Source organism: Zootermopsis nevadensis, unplaced genomic scaffold, assembly GCF_977971745.1.
Source record: "Zootermopsis nevadensis isolate Lab colony 2312 unplaced genomic scaffold, Znev_1.0 Znev_ptg000007l, whole genome shotgun sequence".
Lineage (NCBI taxonomy): Eukaryota > Metazoa > Arthropoda > Insecta > Blattodea > Termopsidae > Zootermopsis > Zootermopsis nevadensis.
This window is the reverse complement of record NW_028259139.1, coordinates 2,144,984-2,163,438: the sequence shown is the minus strand read 5'-3', so window position 1 is coordinate 2,163,438 and position 18,455 is coordinate 2,144,984. Positions and strand designations below refer to the sequence as shown.

Here is an 18,455-nt window from a genome sequence, read left to right as displayed (position 1 = left end):
TTTCGATAGAAAGAGCATCATTGTAATATATTTTAAAGTTTAAATATTAAATGTTAATTGTAGTAATAATATTTTAATATTTAATAAAATATTATTGTGATTAGACGGTTAAAATTAAACAATTATAATCAAAAAAATCACAATATGACGCAACATTATCATCTCATCGAGACTGTAATCAAAAATTGTTTTGTGAACGGACTGTCAACCTTACAATAAATATTTTAACGTTTTAATCAGCCTGTGTAATACATTTGCTCTGGAAATTTGTTGAAATAAACCGTTCACATTTCTCTTGTGCTTGGAATTATTATTCTCCGCGTTAGTAAGAGTGCATTCTGATTGTGAAATGTAGCTCAAGGTTCAGATTTAAGTCGAGTTCCAAGGTTAACAGTGCATGGATGTTTATCTAGGCTACTCCATCCAGTACGCCTTCGTGGTGTTGTGTTGGCCACAAAGAGCGGGTTTAGTCTGCATAGTTTGATTGTTCTGGTAGAACAAGACAAGGCTTTGTATGCATTGCATTACAGACCCAATAGAATATATCAGTCTTCGTATGTCATGGATCAGTATTTGGATGTTTTTTCTGTCGGAGATGTTAGCTTTCTCGATTCCACTCATTACGTAAATTTCACGAGTGTGTGTGAGATTCGTCCGTAATTCTGGACGATTAACAAGGACAAGCCACAGTTGAATAAGATAATGTTAGAAAGGATAAGGCATCGCTGGTACACGGTCATCAAGGCATAACAGTTAGTCGTAGATGAGATGTCAGAATATGTTATTGTTGAAGTATTGGGGTTATCCGTTTGTTTAGGACAGGGAACGTAAAATACATTAGAATATTTAATTATTGAATACAACTATATCAGCTATAGTTTAATACATAAAAGTTTATGATTTCATGGAAATTGTACGGGGTCTGATGATTAATTTTAAGATAGGTGAAGCATATCTGTTGCGCGATTTGTAAAAGGAAAACATGATGTATTAATTCCGGAGTTAAACTTTTAAATTATTGTGATACTGGGAGGTTGTATTAAAAATTTCCGACGGTTTAAATTATCTTGAAATGGGACAGTAGCCGGCCTTTCACAGCCGAAGAGTCTGGGTTGGGAATCTCTCCAAACTGCCTTGGTTACCGTTGATGCTATTCTTATATTGGTTGAAGATCAACCATCAAATTCTGGCTTACATTTTCTAACTTATTTAATCACGATGTTACTTGTTAATTCCATCACTTTGTATAATAACTTGACGGTTGTACATCTTTACAGGATAACTTATTGGCCGTTTAGAATTATTGTATTTTACGTTCTAATAGTAAGACATCTATTAGCCACGGTGGTCTAGCGGTTAGAACGCTGGCCTTGTAATCCTGGGGGGGGGGGTCTCGGGTTCGATTCCCGGCGGTGCCCGAATTTATAACTTGTGTTGGGCAAGGCCGTGGTCTAGGCAACACGGAGTTTTCCTCCGGGGGCTTCCCCGGTTTCTCCGTGGCATCCCAACAATTACTCCATTCACACACAGAAGAAGGCAACGGCAAACCACTTCTGGATCATCTGCCAAGAACGTATATGAACAGGTCCCAGTCCGAGAAGAGAAAAGGATGGAAGGATCCTGTTCATATGGACCTGTCGTCAGACAGAACACTAAATAATAATAAGATGAGGTGGTCTAGCGGTTAGAACGCTGGCCTTGTAATCCTGGGGTCTCGGGTTCGATTCCCGGCGGTGCCCGAATTTATAACTTGTGTTGGGCAAGGCCGTGGTCTAGGCAACACGGAGTTTTCCTCCGGGGGCTTCCCCGGTTTCTCCGTGGCATCCCATTTACACACAGAAGAAGGCAATGGCAAACCACTTCTGGATCATCTGCCAAGAACGTATATGAACAGGTCCCAGTCCGAGAAAAGGATGGAAGGATCCTGTTCATATGGACCTGTCGTCAGACAGAACAATAAATAAATAATAAGTAAGACATCTATAAATATCTTTTAATTGTTCACATTCGTGGCAACTGGAGATAGTGTGAAACTTTCTGTGTATTGTTTGGCGTTCTTTACGCTCTGGCCTAAGCTAAGGATACCTTATCGGCCAGTCTATGTCTCTCTGACTTTTCCTGGGGTATTCAACCTGCATTACCTGTGAGTCGGTGTTTCTTCGTTTCATCAACGGGCATTATGAACGAGGAACTCAACCTACATGGCCGGAAGTGAGTCTTAATACGGGGGTGTCAACCGATAAGACCTTGGACGAAAGTTCAAGAACATCAGATGTTGAAAGATCCCAGATTTTTATACAGCTGATAACGGAATGAAGAAGCTTGGAGAATTAGGAAGGAGATGGGATTTTAAGAAGGTTAAGTTAAATTCATTAAAAATTTTCTGCCAAATTGTGGCTTTACAACTCAACACGGCACGAAAGTGCGATCTCTGCTGGCTAAGGGCTGTTTGTTCTTGACTAAACAACGTACGTCCGTCCGTCCTAGGACGAGAAACCTCCCGCCCACAGTACCACGGTTTCTTCCTGAGAAACTACACTGAACGATGTTTTCGTCCGTCGACGATAAAATTAGTATTCCAGCAGCTAACAAAGTAAACATGAGATCGGCACGAAGAATTTTCACGCCGATTCTGTGTTGGACATTTATAATATTATTAATTTTATCATTGCTTCATAAGAAACTCTTGATGTGAAGTTTTCAACGTGGACGCGGCCAGAATAGAAGAAACATCGCATTTACCCTGCGTACTACATTTTCTCTCTTGTAGTTTTTATTTAACATTTGAACAGGAATAATTAAAAGTTAAATTAAAAAATATTTAATAATAATTAATAAATAATTAGAAATTAGATATTAATTAATAATTAAAACAGGAATAATTAAAAATAAAATTATTTTTTTTAAATTATGTATGTGTTACAGATCATTTGTTAATAAAATGTTGTTTTAAATACTGAGTTGATATGACCCCACTTACTGTGCCATTTTATGTGGATAGCTGGAAGATTATTGTAGCAGGCCGTGAGAAATTGGGTGTCGCTTCAGATTATACACATATAACGTCGTAGCTTGTGAGATGCTGTTTTTTGTATGTTGACTGAAACCAGCAGAGGCGCGGTATGTACTGGTTCGAACTCTGCTACATAATCGGAAGGGCCCTGGTTTGAGTTTCCGCCCGGAAAACAGATATTCCGTGTTTTCCGTGCGCTACGTAGGACGGGACCGTTTCCTTCTTCGGATTTCGTAGTGAATCTTTCGTAATAGTTTATTGCGTCCCGGTATAACGAATAATGTTTGTAAGTTGATGAGCTGCCTTTAAAGTTATAAATAAATGCGCGAATTGGAAGATTGCAGACAATAAAAGCGACCGACTGTGAATGAACCTGGCAGGCGCATGTGTTTGTACATCTTAATTTCTTCGCGCGAACCCTGCCAAAACCACGTCATTTATTTTGAGACTTCTCTTGTTTCTCTTTCATTCATGGATAAAGCAGCATGTGCAACATGTTGGCTGACCGCGTGTCTCGTGGTTTTTATGCTTCCCGTATTGTGTCGGATGGACGAAAAGTGATTCAAGTGCTCCTCGTATTTTATTGGGTGATTGAGAACATTGTTGAGCCTGTCTAAAGCGGCCCTAGTAGGCCATCATCAGGGGCTCCGACCTTATTATTACGAACTGTGGAATTTACATCAATATCTTACTTCTAAAATATGCAGTGTCTCTTAATGTGACTATAAGAATAAAAATTCATGAAGATTTCTGTCTTCTGGGTGAATCGCCCTGATGACGGAGGCAGTATGACCTTTGAAACGTCGGTAAACATCTACCAGACTACACAGCGCAACAACCCAGAAGACAGAAATCTTCATACTCTGATGATGGAGGCAGTATGACCTCTGAAACGTTGGTTAACATCGACCAGACTACACAGTGCAACAACCCAGAAGACAGAAATCTTCATCGCCCTGATGATGGAGGCAGTATGACCTCTGAAACGTTGGTTAACATCGACCAGACTACACAGCGCAACAACCCAGAAGACAGAAATCTTCGTACTCATCGCCCTGATGATGGAGGCAGTATGACCTCTGAAACGTTGGTTAACATCTACAAGACTACACAGCGCAACAACCCAGAAGACAGAAATCTTCATACCCTGATGACGGAGGCAGTATGACCTCCGAAACGTTGATAAACATCTACCAGACTACACAGCGCAACAACCCAGAAGACAGAAATCTTCGTACTCATCGCCCTGATGATGGAGGCAGTATGACCTCTGAAACGTTGGTTAACATCGACCAGTCTACACAGCGCAACAACCCAGAAGACGGAAATCTTCATACTCACCGCTGTGAAAATAGTTCTCCTCTGCTCTTATAGCTTATTCGTGTTTTCTGATATCGTGGTTTGACTCTTATGTAAAAAAGCAGCTTATAACGCGCCAAGTAACTTGAAACGATCTCCACGCCGTGGTGTTGCATCTAAATTATGTCTAAGCACAGAGAGATTATATGTCGTGTCAGTATCGAATGCGTTACACACTTGGTTTCTGTACGTGTACGTACGTTTTCAGAGTCCAAAGTCAGACTAGGGACATTAAAATACTTCGTAAAAAGTTTGTCATTTCTCTCATAGTTACAGAAAATAAAACAAAATTGGGATTTATTGTTTTTGATTTTCTTGCAATATATCGATCTTTTAAATTGGTATCGTGCATGCGAATCCGTTGCAATGGCTAACGCTCCGGGGTGGGAATCTCCGTTCTCAGACCGGACACCGAACACTTGGATGGGTTCTTTCTCATCGTTCGCAAATCTTTTAAGCTGTTGCATAAATACGAGCGTCTCGGGGCCGGAACACGGTAATGAAACTAGGGTCCCGTAAAAGACTCGGTTACCTTGACTAGTTGAGTAAGAGTCCTCAAGAACGGAATTGTTCAAAAGGGAGAGAGGCGATGCACACACGTGCAGAGGGAAACAGGAACAGACGAAATCGGGTTTGGACGTGATCGATAGTTACGTTGTGCATGTGTACGAGGTGCGATCGGAAAGTTTCAAGACTGTGTCAATATCGGGCGAACCGGATGTAGTACGAGCTTCTGCCTTTACGGGGTGCGGCCTACATTCATAGTGAATCAGTGTGCCAGCCGGCATCATCGAATTAGCATTTGTTTCTTAGTTACGGGCGTTTTGGTAGTGCATTACACCGACCCTCCTGCGATTTCGGAATGGCGTGTGCATCAAATTTTGCCAAAGACTCGCCAAAACGGCTACGGAAACCTATGAAATACTAAAGCAAGCATTTGAGGAGTCCGCAATGGGTCGTGCACAAACTTTTGTGTGACATTCACGTTTTAAAAATGGCCGAACCTCTGTCGATGATGACGAGCGTTCTGGACGACCATCTTCGAGCACAACGCCCGAAAATGTTACGAAGATCGACGTCGTACCATCAACGACTTGTGCGACATTGTTGGGATAGGCTATGGGACCTGTCAGCTGATTCTAAAGGAAGAACTCCACATGCGACGCATCCTGTCTGAGGACCTGAAGCAGAATCGACTTCTCGTTTGCCAGGAGCTCAAAGATCTTGCAAGAACCGACCCCAACTTCCTTTCTAAGCTCCGTGTGACTTCTTCCTCTTCCCAAAGATGAAAATTCAGCTAAAGGGAAGGAGATTTGAGACGATAGAAGAGATTCAGGCAGAATCGCAGATGGTGCTTGACAGGCTGACAAAGAAAGATTTCCAGGGGTGCTTCCAGGCTTGGCAGCGGCGCTGGGATCGTTGTGTTCACTCCCAGGGGAACTACTTCGAGGGTGATGGATGAATTTAATACCTGAGATAAGTGTACGGGTTTTTTTTATAGGCGCAGTCTGGAAACTTTCCGATCGCACCTCGTATGTGGGAATCCTTAAAAAATTCGCTCGTCTGATCTTTTAGATTGAAGGGTGTGCGCTGGAAATCGTCGGCGAACAGTTTCCATTCCCTCTTAGCTTGAAACGAATCAATTGAACGCTCAGTTTGAATGTCCTGTCTGTATATATTCGAATCATCTATCTCTGGAGTTACTTGACTGATTTCGATAAAATTCGGTGTTGAGAGTCTTAGCTTCGGTTTCATATCGTCCCAGTATAACATCAGATTCACATTAAACTGAAAATGGAAATTATCGGTTTTCTAAAAGACTGTTCACCATTCACACAAAAGTGGTACACATCCCCAAAACCTATCATTCAAATTGCAACATTTGTCATATTTTTCGATGTTTAACGATGAAACAATTTATCAGGTGAGATTTCAGGCTTTCACGACGGCGAGTATGAAAATGTCTTCTCGGATGTTACACCTTGTAGTCCGATAGAAGTTTAGCGACGTTTCAGAAGGCGGTCCCCTGATTGTGGAGGCAGGAAGCACCTTTGAAACGTCAGTCGTTATATACCAGACTACACGGCACATCACAGGAGACAGTCATTTTCAAACATTTTATCAGTTATTTTCCACAGTAGGCTAATAGATTTGTTTTTGTATTGATTTCATATGAATTCCAGTTAGATGCGAAACGTCATGTTACGCATTTGGAAAATGAGCGCACCGCAGTGAAGTACACCCTTTCACTGTCGTTGGTTTGTGGCACAGTTATTGATATAGGTCTGTTTTGTAGGGATGTGATGGGTCATGTTGGCAGTTCTCCGCGCGATCCCAGACACTGTCTGTAATCTCTTTGAAAGCTCTTGAAGTTCCGAGTCGAAGTTTGTGTATGGGTCGAATGAGATCTCATGCTTTATGAATTGCACAATTTATATATAATCGAATTAGAGGGTATTGCATTTGGCATAAGACGTAGCGTTGCCTGCGTCATGCGAATATTCTTTCCGGGGGGGGACAACTCTGACACCTATCCGGTCAGCTAGTCCCCAGACCGAGATTCTGTAAGCCTTGGTCTATAAAAACTGCATTACAACCTGACGTTGCAAAATTTTGTTCAAAAGTAAATCGTGATCTTAGCCTGATTATATTTAAGAAGCGAGTGGGCGTAAATGATTTGTGGGAGACATTACTCGTACGTGTGAACCTGGTGGCATATCGGCACATTCTGAACCTCGACATTGCGTGATGAATGGTCCACATGCCAGTTTATATCACGCCGTCATTACCATAAGCACCAACGTCAATTTATTCTTGCTTAGAATGTTCGGATCGTGAATAATTCTGTCATTTGTGTCCGATACTCCGGTTACCTGTGTTGTTATAGCTTACGTGATTCATAATTGTGATGCCCAATGTTCTGTGATATGTCTTACGGTAATGCCTGTCAAAACGGCTGAAGACGTAGTTTTTAGTCTACACCAATCCGTTGTCAGTTGTGATGTTTGATTTTAGGTAGTCGCGATTTCTAATTTGTGTACACACAAGAAATTGGTGGTGTCCTTAACAAGATGGACGCAATATATATTATTTAAATTTTGTCCGTCTAATCACAATAAATTCTTATTAAATTATTACAATAATTAACATTTAAAATATTTAAAATATTAAATGATGTTCTTTATCGAAATATTCGATTTACATTAGACCATCATTTTTCACGACATGTTTCAGTTCCTAAAAGAACTATCTTCAGGTGTATATAATTATATAAAGCTTCAAAACGATAAATAATTCAAATAGAATTTTCATACATTATGCTAGCGTACATTTTTATCAGATATCAAACGATGTTCTTTTCCAAATTTTATTCCATTTTTAATAACATATTCGATGTTCTGTATATGTACATCATGCTCAATGTGACTTTAGTGTGGGTGAACGTTTTTTTGTTGTTTTTGTATCAGCCTGTAATGTAAATAATATAAACACTAAATGTCGTGAAAAATGATGGTCTAATGTAAATCGAATATTTCGATAAAGAACATCATTTAATATTTTAAATATTTTAAATGTTAATTATTGTAATATTTTAATATTTAATAAGAATTTATTGTGATTAGACGGACAAGATTTAAATAATATAAATTTATTATATCACAATCTCATGGACGCAATTTTTGTGCCAAGGTCTGTAACGGCAACCGAAACAATTTTTTCAAGTTTATAGATTACCATTGGCTGGGAGTTCGTCGTACTGACCATACGTCACCCTATATCTGGTTGGATGATCGTTCACCTCTGCTTAGGCATGTGAACGTAAGGCTTTGGCTCTCAGAGGGCTCTTACGCCACGGGGGGATAGATTACCATTACGGTATGTCTTTTAGTGACACTTTTTATATTTTGTCTACTTTATATGTAAACACGCAATTAACTATCTTAGGTGGTTAGTGAACTAACGGGCAACTTTCCTTAAGGCCTTGGTATCGTCGTATCCCCGCGTTTCAAATGTGATTGCTATATTTTGAATCACCCTGTAGTTTGAGGCGTTACTGTACCAGCGAGTTTCATGTTAAGTACTGGCGTTGGTCGCGTCTTAAAGCCATCTTCTGCATCATATTGATCCATAGCTTGCTTGCCTACTGGACGAAGTTTGTCTGATATCCTCTCCGAAAGTAATTACTAAGGTTAAGTATGGTGGTGAGCATGAACAATACCTGAAAGGTTTATTTACCGGAATACACGTGCGTTATTTACAAATTTTGTATCATTTATCTTGGAAAACTTTAGTTTCAAACTTCAGGTCACATGGTCTCGAAGTCTTCTTTAACCCATTGAAGTCGAAGATCGTCTGAATATTATTTACGAATCCAGACCGTACCGCGAAGAAAACACTTCACCTCACCATTACGAAAATCAGCTGGTTAACCCTTTGAAGACGAAGATCGTCTTCATAATATTTACGAATCCAGACCGTACCGCGAAGAAAACACTTCACTTAACCATTAGAAGTCGAATCAGGCGGTACCACATAAGATTTAACAAAAGAACATCCCGGTCAAAGCCTTAAGCGACGAAAATCAATACTGGTACATCATAAGGTGCTTTAAAACTCTGTGGTAACATACTGAACTCGTACTTGTAGGGGGTCATAGGATCGAAAGCTGGTCACGTCAAGAATTGTTTCTTTCATGCATCCAGCGTGTTATTTCATATTATACAAAGAATTGTTTTCAAAAGTTCTTTTATTTTTTTTTTTAGAAAATCTGCAACCGTACATCGCTGTATGGCCCTAGTAGATTCCACTTAACAATTTTGGTTTGCCCCTCATGTTGGTATTTACAATTATTCTAAATTGAAAATTCGATTTTAGGATAATTATCGAAGTCGAAACCAAATATAGAACCGCTGATGAATGGCTCCGTGGGGTTGAAGTGCGTTTGGTTAAGTGAATGTAAGTAAATGCTAGTATACATGGTGATAAAAGTGGTTAGTTGATTGATTGTATGGTTTTATTATCTTTATGTCAATACACGAAATGAAACGTTTGTATAACGGGCCTCACCGAGCAAGTACTGCAGACGGAGTTTGAAAGTCGTACCAGAGAATCGGAAGCGTCGAAGGAGAGCTCCCTCCCCTAATTATGAATTTATCAAGTTATGTTGGTATTTCTATATAGACGGAAGCGTTTAGAAGAAATACGCGTCATAACCTCTTTCGAGTACCTCAAGATTTATAGGAACAAGGTCTTTCAATTATGTAAAAGGACATCGTAGTAGGCCAATGAGTTTAGGAGAACTTGGCTGATGTATAACAATTCAGATTACTTAAGAATCCTCACTGAAAAGTAGTTAACCGCTCCTTGGCGCCGTCACAACTCAACCATAAAAGTTAGCCCGAGCGTATTTGGTTTGTTTTTAACATCAAGCCAATAACCACAGTGATTCAGATGTAGACTAACTCTGGAATTCTTCCAGGGACCGTAGTTTACGACTCTAAGGGTTAACGACAGTGGCTTGGCCCCCAAAAACTGTTGCTATCAACCTTGCTGGATGTTTTGAAGATGCTTGGCCACAGTTTCTGTTTCGAAAGAGGCTGGCTGCAGACATTCCAACTAATAAATCTGTGTGATTTCATCGAGGGAGTATTGTTTCATTAACTATCGTATCTAGTGTCTAGTTCTAAGTCGTGGGAAATTTATAGGGAAAAGTTGTCGACACGTCACAAAAACGTCTTCCCCTTTGACTTATTTTTATTTATTATTGAAATATCAATTATTTATTTTAATCCGTCTGATCACAATATAATTTTTTTTATTTAAAATTTCTCGTATAATTAAGATAATAAAATATAATTCATGTTCCAATATCGATTGATCGATTTACATTTCGGAACATTTTACACAACATGTTTCGGTTTTTATAAAACCATCATCAGGTGTAAAATATATCTAAGAACTTAAAACTCAATTATGATTTCTGTAGTTTTTTTTTTTTGGATGATGGTTTTATAAAAACCGAAACATGTTGTGTAAATGTTCCGAAATGTAAATCGATCAATCGATATTGGAACATGAATGATATTTTATTATCTTAATTATAAGAAATTTTAAATATTGTGATAAGACGGATTAAAACAAATAATTGTTATAATATTCACAATATGATACAATTACACTATCTTATATTATTGAAACCTTATTTTAGTAAAGTAAAAAGTAAAGTTATCCCACTATACGCCATGTAGGCGCTTGGGGGGGGGAGGAGGTATAGCTCCTACTCATTCGTGACCTCGGCCGCACTTTACTCCCATGGGAAGACCCCGGTACCCATTGGATAGGAGGCTGATGGGCCCCAGAACTGGTCAGGACGCAGAGGCTAGAGGAAAAATCGTCTGCGAGCCATATTTTAGTATCGTCTATAAATCCACGTCCACCCATTTATGTCTATCGAATTTGTCACAAGACCAAACTGTTGTATCCACAAGTTGGAAAGTGACAGGGAAAACTGGGTTTCCTGTCTCATTTGTCAGTACGATAGGAGGTTGTCTTCGATTTTGTTAATTCGAAAATTATTCACAAAATCGGTCAGATTGACGATGTAAGTGGTGCTTCGTTCCTAGCCACATGGAGTTAATGACGGTTGTAACAACGTTCCGAAGTGGATAGAGTTCGAATCCAGACGTTAGGAAAGTAAGCTGCTGTCAACGAGTTTATTCAAGATGTAGTAGGACTGTTCTTGACATGGTATGAATTTCATTTCGATGAAAGCAACACGAGACTTAAAGTAGATGAAATGCGGTATTAAAATTCTTTTTTTACGAAATCTCAACTTCTGCGCCATTAATCAATAGTTTTTGCGAGGAACGCCTGGGATTCCCGTCTTAGAACAGTTGCCAGCATGAAAAATACTCTTTGTAAAACAAAAGTTTTCAAATTTATGCCTTCCTGTATCTCTCTTTAAGTCACATAATCAACACGGTGTTATCCACACAAGTATCTCTTGTGATCTATTTACGCTTAGTATCATTATTATTATATTATCTATGTTTACATGTAAGAATAATAGTAAACACAATAATAATAACTCATTATGTTTCAATTTTTCACTCCAAAAAAATGTCTATAGTGTATCTAAATCTAATATGGGGATATATAATTTTATATGTGGCCCGCGGAGTTATGATGCATTTCCAAAGTGGCCCGAAAGATCATTTGGGTTGGCCTTAGGACCTAAGGCGTCTTTCTACTGTTTTAGCCTACGCATGAATCCTAGTTAAGTACAAATGAATTACTTTCTGTAGTTTCGGAAAATCTGGAACCATTCATCAATGTATGATCCTATCGCAAGTGGCGCTGGTGTCGATCCCACCGAATAAGTGTGTTCGTCCGCCCGCCATGTTGGTAATATTAAAGTGGAGGCGAGGAGTCGAGCTGCGCTGAATATATAAGACTGTTGCGAGTAGTTGGAAAACATTTAATTACGTATTAGAGACAGTCTGAGACCACGGATAAATTGTCATCGGTTAATCCATGTTTATGAAACCCGCATTAACATTCTTGGGCGGAGTATAGATCGTGGGTGGTCGAAACACTCAGCCATTCGGTCTTCTAACTGAAGCCTACAACAATAACGAAGTGGCTACAGTCCAGATTTCTGGTAGCTTTAGGTACAAATAAAAACGATTAAGAATGCATTTGCGTGAGGACCTGATGAATCATGGTGAGCCCGGTCCTCGCGAACACATTGGTTTCCTGGAACACTCTGCTGAATTCATTTCATTTTAAACCGGTGTTGTCGAAACCGACAGAATACCTTGACTGACTTGGACTCGGTGCAAACTTTTCCGGATCCATTTACCATTTCTTTTTTAACATGCCAGCGTCTCTTTTTTTGGTTGGTACTTCAGGCAACTGTTGGGATTAATCTTACTTCTTCTGCGTGTTGCATAGTTTTCAGTCTTTTTATTTCGTCTTTTGATAAGATGGTAAATTTTTGCGTCATATTGTGATATAATAAGTATATATTAAATCTTGTCCGTCTAATCACAATAAATTCTTATTAAATATTAAAATATTACAATAATTAACATTTAAAATATTTAAAATTGAAGCTTTATATAATTATATACACCTGAGGAAGCCACGGTGGTCTAGCGGTTAGAACGCTGGCCTTGTAATCCTGGGGTCTCGGGTTCGATTCCCGGCGGTGCCCGAATTTATAACTTGTGTTGGGCAAGGCCGTGGTCTAGGCATCACGGAGTTTTCCTCCGTGGCATCCCAACAATTACTCCATTCACACACAGAAGAAGGCAATGGCAAACCACTTCTGGATCATCTGCCAAGAACGTATATGAACAGGTCCCAGTCCGAGAAAAGGATGGAAGGATCCTGTTCATATGGACCTGTCGCCAGACAGAACACTAAAAATAATAAGATGAGGTGGTCTAGCTGTTAGAACGCTGGCCTTGTAATCCTGGGGGTCTCGGGTTCGATTCTCGGCGGTGCCCGAATTTATAACTTGTGTTGGGCAAGGCCGTGGTCTAGGCATCACGGAGTTTTCCTCCGTGGCATCCCAACAATTACTCCATTCACACACAGAAGAAGGCAATGGCAAACCACTTCTGGATCATCTGCCAAGAACGTATATGAACAGGTCCCAGTCCGAGAAAAGGATGGAAGGATCCTGTTCATATGGACCTGTCGTCAGACAGAACACTAAATAAAATAATAAAAATATACACCTGAGGATGGTTCTTTTAGGAACTGAAACATGTCGTGAAACATGAAAAATTATGGTCTAATGTAAATCGAATATTTCGATAAAGAACATCATTTAATATTTTAAATATTTTAAATGTTAATTATTGTAATATTTTAATAAGAATTTATTGTGATTAGACGGACAAGATTTAATGTATAATATATACTTCGTCTTTTGAGTTTAATATTTGCATACTCCCGTCCTCTTCTCGTCTTATTCAGGAGAGCGTATGTAACACGCTGCTGACCTCGGGAATCGATCTCTGATGTTACTCTGTCGGTTTCGTAGAGGTTTATTGTCATTGGCGTGTCGTAACAACAGGTCGCTCGTTGACTTGTATAACCGAGGGCGTTCTTCGTTATGTAATACGAATATTTTAAGCAAATACCTTAATAATAAAACGTTGGTAATTTATATTCTTTCCTCAAAGTAGAATATCGTGTTCTACGACAATATAGAAGAGCTTTCAACAGTTGTGTCCTTGGTGTTGCGATAATCAGACGGCATAATCATTTTTGGACTGAGTAATGATAACCAGAATATGTTAATTTTATCACGAAACCCATCATTTTTTTTTTTTTACCGGTAAGTGCCTTAAAATGTTATTTTCATATTGTGACTCGTCTAGTGTTCCAGACGTGTTATATTAAGATAAGCCTTACGAAAGCTTTTTTGTCGGTGTTCTGTGAATGATTTTGGTACGATGTTCTCTGTCATCTTGAGGGAATAACATAACCTAAAAGTGTTTACTAACAAATTGTCCGAAAGATATGAAGTAAATAGTGAATTAAATATATTTGGTTTGTAATTTGTAATTTTTACGTCTCACCTGTTGATACCACAGTCAGATGACGGAGGTTACGGTGAGTGGGAAATACGACGCCGACGCCAAACGTCGCAACCGAGTGGTCGCCTCTCCAGCTCGAATTCCGTAGGTCTCGGGGTTCAAATGTCGGCGTTGAGATATTGTATCCTGCCTTTGGAGGTTTTGTGGCAGATGCAGAAACGCTGTCTTAAATGGGCCACGGCATGGTTTTTCCAATTCATTACCCATCAATCATACTATTACTCGACGCGATATAATAATAACAGTAATAATAATACGTGAGAATTATTTGAACGATGTAGACGAATACAGAAATTTTGATCGCTGGAAAGCGTCTTCGAAGACAGGAAAGTAGGTGGTTTTAATATAAGAATGATTCTTATAGTAATGCGCTGTATTTTTATTTTTATATTTATTTAGTGTTCTGTCTGACGACAGGTCCATATGAACAGGATCCTTCCATCCTTTTCTCGGACTGGGACCTGTTCATATACGTTCTTGGCAGATGATCCAGAAGTGGTTTGCCATTGCCTTCTTCTGTGTGTGAATGGAGTAATTGTTGGGATGCCACGGAGGAAAACTCCGTGTTGCCTAGACCACGGCCTTGCCCAACACAAGTTATAAATTCGGGCACCGCCGGGAATCGAACCCGAGACCCCAGGATTACAAGGCCAGCGTTCTAACCGCTAGACCACCTCATCTTATTATTATTTAGTGTTCTGTCTGACGACAGGTCCATATGAACAGGATCCTTCCATCCTTTTCTCGGACAGGGACCTGTTCATATACGTTCTTGGCAGATGATCCAGAAGTGGTTTGCCATTGCCTTCTTCTGTGTGTGAATGGGATGCCACGGAGAAACCGGGGAAGCTGTAAGGATGCGAAATTGCCTGAACTCAGTGTAGATTGTGCCATTGGTTATCATTGGTGAACCTTTCTGTTAGTTATTGGCAGGTTGAGCAAAACTAGTTTGTGTCTCAACCGTCGAGGCCAGTTTAATTTTGCGAATCCCTTTCAAATGTGCATTTTCAGTTGTAGGCTAATGATGATGCACCGGGAATTTTAAGAGTTTTGGGTTCAGGACTATCCGCTCTTGAGTTCCGTATGTGCAGTAGGCCACTACTGCTCCAAGAGTGAGCTCAGTTTAAGATGTTTTAAATAGCACTGCCAGCCAAGACAGCGTTCCCCTGTGAAAGATTTAAGCTGAAGGAAGACAGACGATTCAAAACACTTAGCCATCACAAGCAACATGTTCATTTAGTCTGCGTGTTACCAGATTACGGCCACTTTGTTCAACACCTCAGCTGTCACTTCTAATGGACACAGCAAGGAGCTATGAAGCAGATAACGAAAGCAAACATGACGATAAATAATGGGAGAACGTTAATGCTCAATAAACGGATGCATAGCAGGTCATTTCGTACTGCGTTATTGCGTCTAAAGTGTATTAAACGCTCTGTTTAGGTACAAGATGCGAGGTTTCGTTGGCTAAGAACACTTCCAACAAGATCTTGATAGCGAGATTGAAAACAATTTTTTTTTTTTTGCGTTAAATCTGACACGTTCATCGAGGATGTGGACTCAGTTTATAGAAAAATCAAATTAAAAGGGACGATAACATTGTTCATATGAAGGGATAATAACTGTTTGTGTAATGAATATGGAAACAGAATGTCATGTTTTTTTTACAGTTGTGTGTTTTATGAGTGTTTTTGTTATATTTGTAACCATGGTGTCTGCCTGTGGTGTTTTAATAGCAAAATAAAGTTTAATCTGAATCACAACAGCTGTTTTTTCAAATTGTCATATTCTCTGATACGTAATATTTTGTAATATTCTCAAGTGTAGAAATATTATATCCTAAAGAAATCTATGATTCGATTCCCGCCTAGGTCGTGAGTGTTCGCCGAGATTTGTATGTGTTCTGTGATGGTAGCGGGCTTAACATGGTCTTATGTTCTGTCTTAATGAGGTTCTATAAAATCTATACAGTCGAAGGCAAATCTCGAATCGAGTGTAGCTCAGAGTAGAATCTGAGGAGCCCTCGATTTCCCTAAGTTTTACAAATGTCAATTATCATTCTCAAGTGCGTTTCGATTTTGATCGAAATCGATATGGTCGATATACATAAATTCTGTGTATACATTTATATTTGCCTTAGGTTTGATTTATATTAAAGGTCACGCAGTGAAATCACGTACCTAAATAAATGTTTATGGTTTTGTGTATGTCCCCTGATAGATTTTGTTCCGCTAGGTGTAGTAATAGAATTTCTAACCCTAAGTGTTATTTTGTCTCTTGTTTCAGGAAGTGTTACATACGATCTGTTCGCCAAGTGGCCAGGTGTTGCGCATTGTGATTTTTAAGAAGAACGGCATCCAAGCCATGGTTGAATATCCTTTAGTGCAAAGGTTTGTATTGGAACTTAGCCCTATAGCAAAACGTGTGTTCATTTAAAAGGTAATAGGAATGTTTGAAATGTAGTTAGTTTGTGAAAATAATCCTGACAGCCTGGCACCATCTCTCAGCCCGTCAGACGTGTTGAAATCTGGCTTCTCGTCTGTTTTCTTAAAACAGAACTGAGATGCCACGATACATGTAATTGGCTTAATCTTATTGATGACAACATTTGCCACTAGATTAGAACCAGGAAAGCAGGAATTAAAATGTAACGAGCTCATATTGCAGGCAGGTAATTGTTCTATACCGTGAAACATCATTTAGTCGAGGTTGGTGGGAGGATGTGGGACCTTTGGTGATAGTTAGCTATGGTCACGCAGAGACCACGTTTATTCAAGGCTGAAAAATATATTTTTATTCATGAAATAATTATTATATTTGTTTACCGTCAAATCACAATAAAATAGTAAGATAAGATAATTAAAATGATTAAAAATATTATCTTATGTTCCATATCGAGCATTCGATTTACATCGGAACATTCACAACATGTTTCGGTTTATCAAACCGTCATCAGGTTTAAATTATAAAGTTTTAAACTCAATTTACAATTATTTATAGTTTTTACAATTTTATAATTTTATCATCTTTTTTCAGTATATTTTATGGAAGTTGTGTCTAGATATTATTAATATAAAATTATTGTTGAGGTGGTGTTATTGATATATAAATGATTGTAATTTGAGTTTTAAAAGTTTATAATTTACACCTGATGACGGTTTGATAAACCGAAACATGTTGTGAATGTTTCGATGTAAATCGAATGCTCGATATGGAACATAAGATGATATTTTTAATCATTTTAATTATCTTAACTTACTATTTTATTGTGATTTGACGGTAAACAAATATAATAATTATTTTAATTAATATCACAATATGACGCAGCTATACTATCTCATTTTATTCATGATTAAAATAACATTTATTTTGCAAAGGGGATTCAGGAAATATACGCATTTGGAGTCAAAGCGAGACACTTCCATATCGTTTCAATAATAGTCGGTCCCTGAATTTACGAATTAGGGATTAAATTACTGATTTAAATTTTAATTAATTTTTTGATCGTTCGGGAACGTTGCCCCCTAATCGTAATATAGTCCTTCGACGTATTAAAGGAAATAATTAGTCCCTTCAGTCAGGACTGAACAGAATAGGCATTTTCACTTGAAGACAGGAGCAGAGTGAGCTTTTGTAACGCAATAGTCTTGTTTTAGAATATTGAGCGATGGATGAAAGCACCGGTTGTGACAGATCGTGTTCCCGAGGTCGTCTGGGCATCTGAGTGATCTTTCTAAGTTGTTCCTGCATGGCGTTGCAGTGTAGGTCTGCCTACGTGTATGTGGGGAAAAACGCCCGTCTGCGATATTACGAGGTTTTCAAAATTTTATCCCTGTAGTAGACTATTTTGCGGATGTGTGAATGAAAATATGTTACATCTCAACTGGTGTTAACCTAACCATCACTTCCTGTTTATACAGTACGGAACTTTCTGTGCTGTAAACAAAAGGGCTGTTTTTAAACACTACCCCCCCCCCCCCCGGACCCTCGGCCATCTTCAAGCTGGTGTATTCCGAAAACATTTTAAGGATCGATCGGTTAATGCTATTTAGATTAATATTAATAGCATTCTGAGAAAGTGCAGAGTTGGTGAATGTTCAAGGTGGTGGTACGTAATATGTAATTAGTTTTAAAGCAGCGTTTTTCAACCTATGGTACGCGTACCGCTGGTGGTACGATAGCCATTGTCGAGTAGTACGCGAACTAAGTAAGGAAATCAAAAGTTAATATTAACATAAATATCAAATTTCCCTGAACGCATTTGGTTAGTCGTACATTTAATGTGTTTAATTGGAATTAGTGGTTTAAAGAGTTAATGGCGGTGTTGGTTGAGAAACCGAAGTGTTATGGGTCATATTATATTAAGTTAGCCCTTTTTAAAGTTAATATTATTATTATTATTATTGTCATCTTTTTCAAATCATGCATCGGATGCTACTGATTTTTAAGTCATCCGTTTTCGAGTTAGTTTT

The 18,455-nt window shown here is 38.8% G+C and overlaps 1 protein-coding gene across 3 annotated transcripts in view; it reads left to right on the top strand.

Moving 5' to 3' along the window:
- The window catches only part of sm (heterogeneous nuclear ribonucleoprotein L), a 124,786-nt gene that overhangs the window by 20,112 nt on the left and 86,219 nt on the right, over nucleotides 1-18,455 (top strand). For all 3 annotated transcript variants that reach the window (XM_087343931.1, XM_087343933.1, XM_087343932.1), the window contains exon 4: nucleotides 16,270-16,357. In XM_087343931.1, coding sequence (XP_087200057.1) covers nucleotides 16,270-16,357 — 88 coding nt within the window. The remainder of the gene's footprint in view (nucleotides 1-16,269; nucleotides 16,358-18,455) is intronic.